The following is a 5,000-nucleotide window of genomic DNA, read 5'->3' as shown; positions in this document are numbered from 1 at the left end:
TATTGCAACCAAATACAACGCATCTCAAAAGCAGTTTTTCTGGAACTGCTATTCTCTATCCAAAAACGGGAAATTCGGGCCCTGAAACCAAACTAATCCTCCGGGTTGTTGAGCTGTCTTGATCATGCAAACAGTTTTGCTTTTCCAAGTCTCCTTACTAGCGCTCCCGGAAGTGAAAAATCCGACTTTTAAAAGAAAGGCATGAATAAAAATCGGTATGAAATTTTTTTGGTTGCTTTTTTTTCAGAAACCCACGACGTTTCACTTGAGTAAATTAAAAAAAAACTGTCGTATGTAAAGGGTTTCCGCAATTGGTTTAAGACTTTCGCGCTACAGTTAGACGTAATAGTTGTCGGGAACTTAGGAACGACAACGGCGACGCCAGAAAAAAAACTAGGCTTTTTAATAAATAAAAATATGGCGCCAAGATTTTGATCCATTTGGTACATTTCTGCTGCAAAACATCTACCGTCATGTCTACAGCAAACGGCAAACGTTAGGATGGAATTTGCACTTTCACTCAAAAATAACACAAATTAGCTTGATCTGAAACTCATTTCCCTACCAACCACCCTACCTACCAAGAAACTTTTCAAAAGAGACAGACCACTTCGAAAAAGAGCCTCGGAATTTCCATGCTTTTATAACAATCAGTAGCCTGCCGTCCGCCGTCAGTTCACGTCAACTAACTAACATTTTCACAATTATTTCAACGGTGTTCCATCTAATGCAGTTACAGAGTACTTTGCCACCACTGTTGAGGGTAAACAGGATTGAGCAATCGCAAAATTGTCAAGATTGCATGATATTTGTGTTCAAGAGACGTTTCGCCGTTGCCGTTACCGTCCTTGGTGCGAAAGCTCCGAGTTTTTCCGCGCATAGCACTGGTTACATAACTTAACTTTGCGTAACGACTAGCTCATTCTATCAACCGCATCAGTTGTGTTTGACCTTTCACTGCACTCACTCACTGGCACGGAAACAATTTCAGACCAATGAGTGACATGCGCGCTTGTTTCCCTTATTTTTCGGAAATCCCGTATTGTTGTTACCTTGTAAACTTCGCTGAACCCTCCTTTACCTAAAAGATTCAGCAACAAATATCTGTTATTAAGTGTAGGGTGATCTTTAAATCTGCAGAGAAAAAGTATATCAGAAAACAATATTTTGTCATCCAATAATAAAAATACAAAACGCATGGTAAAATCCGAACTAGCAATCGAAAGGTCAGTGGTTTCGCTCGGTCGAAGGAGCACTAGGTTTACTTCCTAGAAAGCACGCGTCACGATCGCTAAATAGGGACGTTGTCGTGATTTTACGCAGAGTACCGCAATATGTGCTAAAATGCGGGTTGCACATCCAGCACGACTGTTTTCCTCTTTTAACCAATGATATAACTGTTTTGTCGCGTTGTCACTGTCGCAACCCTTTCCTAACTCCCTAGCCTCTAACACGTGACTTCAGCTGTGGCTTGTTCGCACGAGTTTCCCGCGTTTAGTGCCGGGTGCATGCCTATGCACTGCTTTACGATTAGCTCATGTGATTTCCTGCACCTCCTGTAATTGGCTAAAGAAAGTTGCTGTACTTTAAACAAGAAAATCTGGTTCAACAAACGCGTTAACCCCTGACCACCGTGAAAAAGAACAGCGAGCAGAGGTTTAGAGTGGTATCCCTTCGCGTTAGCCACTCAAAACGTCACCTCACAAATCTCTCTTACGGCGGATGATTTACCTACATCACCTTGTTTGATAAAATCAAATTTTCGGGTTTCATTCTCCACCGACGCAGCAATATTATTCCTTTGAAAACTTGAGTATTATACTCCTTCATTCGCGAGTTTATCTTGGCCGCTTTGTTCTGATTGCCTCGCTCAAGAGAAGTGGACATCCATTTAGACTTACTTTGAATTGTCTTCATTGTGTATCCTTTTCAATTCTCGTATATGAAGATTTCTCTCCCTATCCAACTTTTCTTGTTCAACCTGAAGGTCTGTCTCTTCCTTGAAACGATATAAATAAAACACACTTCAACAGGTGGCAAATTTCTGTCAGAAGGTATTACAATAATTATTATCGAATAAAACATATACAGAGTTTGCAGACATAAGCAACACAAAATCGAATGTTATACACAAGAATACTTGTTGGCACAGCGTCAAATATATCTCCTCGCAAGGCCACAAAACAGACCTCCGGTTTTTGAGATAACGCACGTCTTGTTAGTCGAAACAAAAACGCACGAGATCATCTTAACTATGCCTTTGTTTTAGCATGGTGTCTGGGCTCATGAAATAACACGCAAAATAACGCAACTTTCACAAGCAATTCAAACCATGCAGTATCCAGAAAAATGGAACATGGTACAGTATGTTGCCCGATTTCCCGGACACTCCTTTTTCCGGACACTTAGAGTTTACGATTCTGTATTTCGTTGTAAAAACGAAACAAATCCCAAGGCTGCTGCCGCCCGGTCGCCTGGGGCGCCTCATTTTCGAGCGCGGGAGACCACATTTTTGAACGAGTAGCCCGAACGGGCGCCTAACTTATCAAAAGGTGATTCATCCTCACTTTCTTGTAAATTTAATTCCAGGTGGAGATTTAACGAGAAAAAAGCGATATGAATGGTTGGCGAGAACGGCAGCTAAGCAATTGCTAAGGGCTTTCGTTGCGTTACCTCCTGGCAGCGTACGGAGATTGGGTCGCAATGTGATTCCCAAATATGGAAAACCAACATGATGTTGTTACCCCTGTTTTTATTTTACGCGCGAATGGGCCTTATTCGGCCTCGAGTTGAAATGTTTGGGAAAGAGTTTCGGTGGGGCAAATCCCTCGGGATTCAACATCGCCGCCGTGTGATAAAAGGCCCATAGGCAGTTAAATTCGCGACCGTTTACGGGAAGTTACGCGACAAAGGAAACCTTGGACCTTAACCATGTACATCCCATCAGCTCTCAAGAGATACTAGTAAAACGTGGTATAATATGTGATTTCTTTACCTTGAATTAAATGCTGCACTACGAACAAAAATTTTAACGTGCTGCACATGCGAATCTCCTTTTTCCCGCATTAATTGCTGACGGATGAAGAAGGTTTACTCGGTCTTTTGCACGGGCAATGGAGCTATCGAAACAGGTAAGCAGTACATTTTGCTTCTCGTGTCGTCATTCGGAACTCTAATAAGGGGTGCAGGGGTGCTAGGGAATGCAGGGATGGCGCAGTGGTGAGAGCACTGGCCTCCCACCAATGTGGCCCGGGTTCGATTCCTAGACTCGGCGACTCGACGTCATATGTGGGTTGAGTTTGTTGGTTCTCTACTCTGCACCGAGAAGTTTTCTCCGGGTACTCCGGTTTCCCCTCTCCTCAAAAACCAACATTTGACTTGATTTGTGTTAATTGTTAATTTCAATTTACAGTGTCCCCAATTAGTGCTTCAGCGCTACAACGACTAGACACTTAAATAAAGTACCTTTCCTTTCCTTTTTACGTGGTCATTTCAGTGATACAATTAAACACGCATTTTCATGATGCGATGCTGTATCTCCCAAAAATGATCGCTGAAGGTTCTTCCCTAACGCCAAATACCTGGATCTGTACGCACTCAAGACGTGCGAGCGAAAAAATTAACAAAGAAACCAACCACAAGGCGGTAAATTCTTTTCTGAAGTACACTTTTACTATTCCGACATGAAATGTTGATCAGTAACGGACAGGATCAAGAATTGCGACTACTATCGCCCTTGATCTTTAGTGAAGATAAACAGAGTTAAATTAAATTGGAAAAATATGTGATTGCTTTTTTTCACTTCGTTTATAAATACAACGTTCACTTTCATACGGTACACGCCAGTTTTTTGGTAAGTCATCAAAAAGTGTCCGAGAATAGGGCAAATAACTGTATTGATTAAGGTCTATTTCCCAGTTGTACATAACATTGAGAAAAACGTTCACTAATCCGTTGCCACAAGAACATAACAGAACGGGTTTTTTTTATAGTTTTTCATCTAGAATAGTCGAGGAAACGTTTTTCGATCTGGAATAATCGAGACACCTTTTTGCGGTAAGAAAAAATCCTGAATAAGCCAAGTTATGACCTATCATAACTGCCAGCTAAAGATATCAATTTTATTTACTGAATATATCATTCATAATTTGTAGATAAGAGTTTCTCTTGTATTTCTTGGCCTAGTTTTCATCTCGTTGGTGACGCTGGTAAGACAATTAAAAGATTCAAAATATCGCTTAATCTTTTATAGTGATCCTGTTCTTATACATTGTAGAACATATTACGCGAGCACATCAGCATTTTATAATCACAAAGCTAAAAAGGCAGCCACATGCAAACAAGTTTTACTAAAAATTTTATACCTCTTGTAGAGCAATTCCGTGAGTCAATTCTAGCTAAAGACCTGGAAGAGTTCAAGACAAGTTTTGAAATGATGTTTTCAAAACTTCTTGCTTAGAGTTATAAGTTACATGTACGCCTCACCACATGTTGTTTCAACACAAAAAAATCCCACGGTATTAAAGATTACAGCGTTTCACCTTTTTTAATGCCACTGCCCTGAGCTTTAAAATTTCTTCCCTCTCATGGTATTCCATTGGAGTTAGCCTACAAGCACCATTTTTGATAAAATTAAATTACAGAATCGCAAAATAAGAAATGGTACTATTATCATTGATCTGCAATTTTGTACCTTAAAGTACTATAATGTAGGCCTAAAATGAAGAGTTGTTGTAAAATGCACGTACATTGGTGAAGTTGGTCTTGCAAATTGATCAATATCTACTCCACTCGTCTTTGGAAGTTTTCTTTCCTTGGCATCTTCAAAAAAGCAAAAATATTACACTACCACATATCTCTGGTGTAAGGACTTAGGGCGCGTTCGATTGACCCTATTCCGGAATAAGAATATGCGGAGTGATGATTTAAAACACTATGCGTGGCGTTTTGCAGCAACAAGGATAATAAAGCTATGTTTAAAATAGCATTTTAGCAGATGT

At 40.3% G+C, this 5,000-nt stretch overlaps 1 protein-coding gene across 1 annotated transcript in view; it reads right to left on the bottom strand.

Moving 5' to 3' along the window:
• LOC138044881 (serine/threonine-protein kinase tousled-like 2) overlaps window positions 1–5,000 on the bottom strand; it is a 24,625-nt gene that overhangs the window by 8,931 nt on the left and 10,694 nt on the right. The window contains exons 15-18 of the mRNA XM_068891277.1: window positions 4,749–4,821; window positions 4,542–4,608; window positions 1,902–1,999; window positions 1,053–1,134 (exon numbers count right to left, since the gene is read on the bottom strand). Coding sequence (XP_068747378.1) covers window positions 1,053–1,134; window positions 1,902–1,999; window positions 4,542–4,608; window positions 4,749–4,821 — 320 coding nt within the window. The remainder of the gene's footprint in view (window positions 1–1,052; window positions 1,135–1,901; window positions 2,000–4,541; window positions 4,609–4,748; window positions 4,822–5,000) is intronic.

This window comes from Montipora capricornis, chromosome 1 (genome assembly GCF_036669925.1).
Source record: "Montipora capricornis isolate CH-2021 chromosome 1, ASM3666992v2, whole genome shotgun sequence".
NCBI lineage: Eukaryota > Metazoa > Cnidaria > Anthozoa > Scleractinia > Acroporidae > Montipora > Montipora capricornis.
This window is presented reverse-complemented; position numbering and strand designations above follow the sequence as displayed.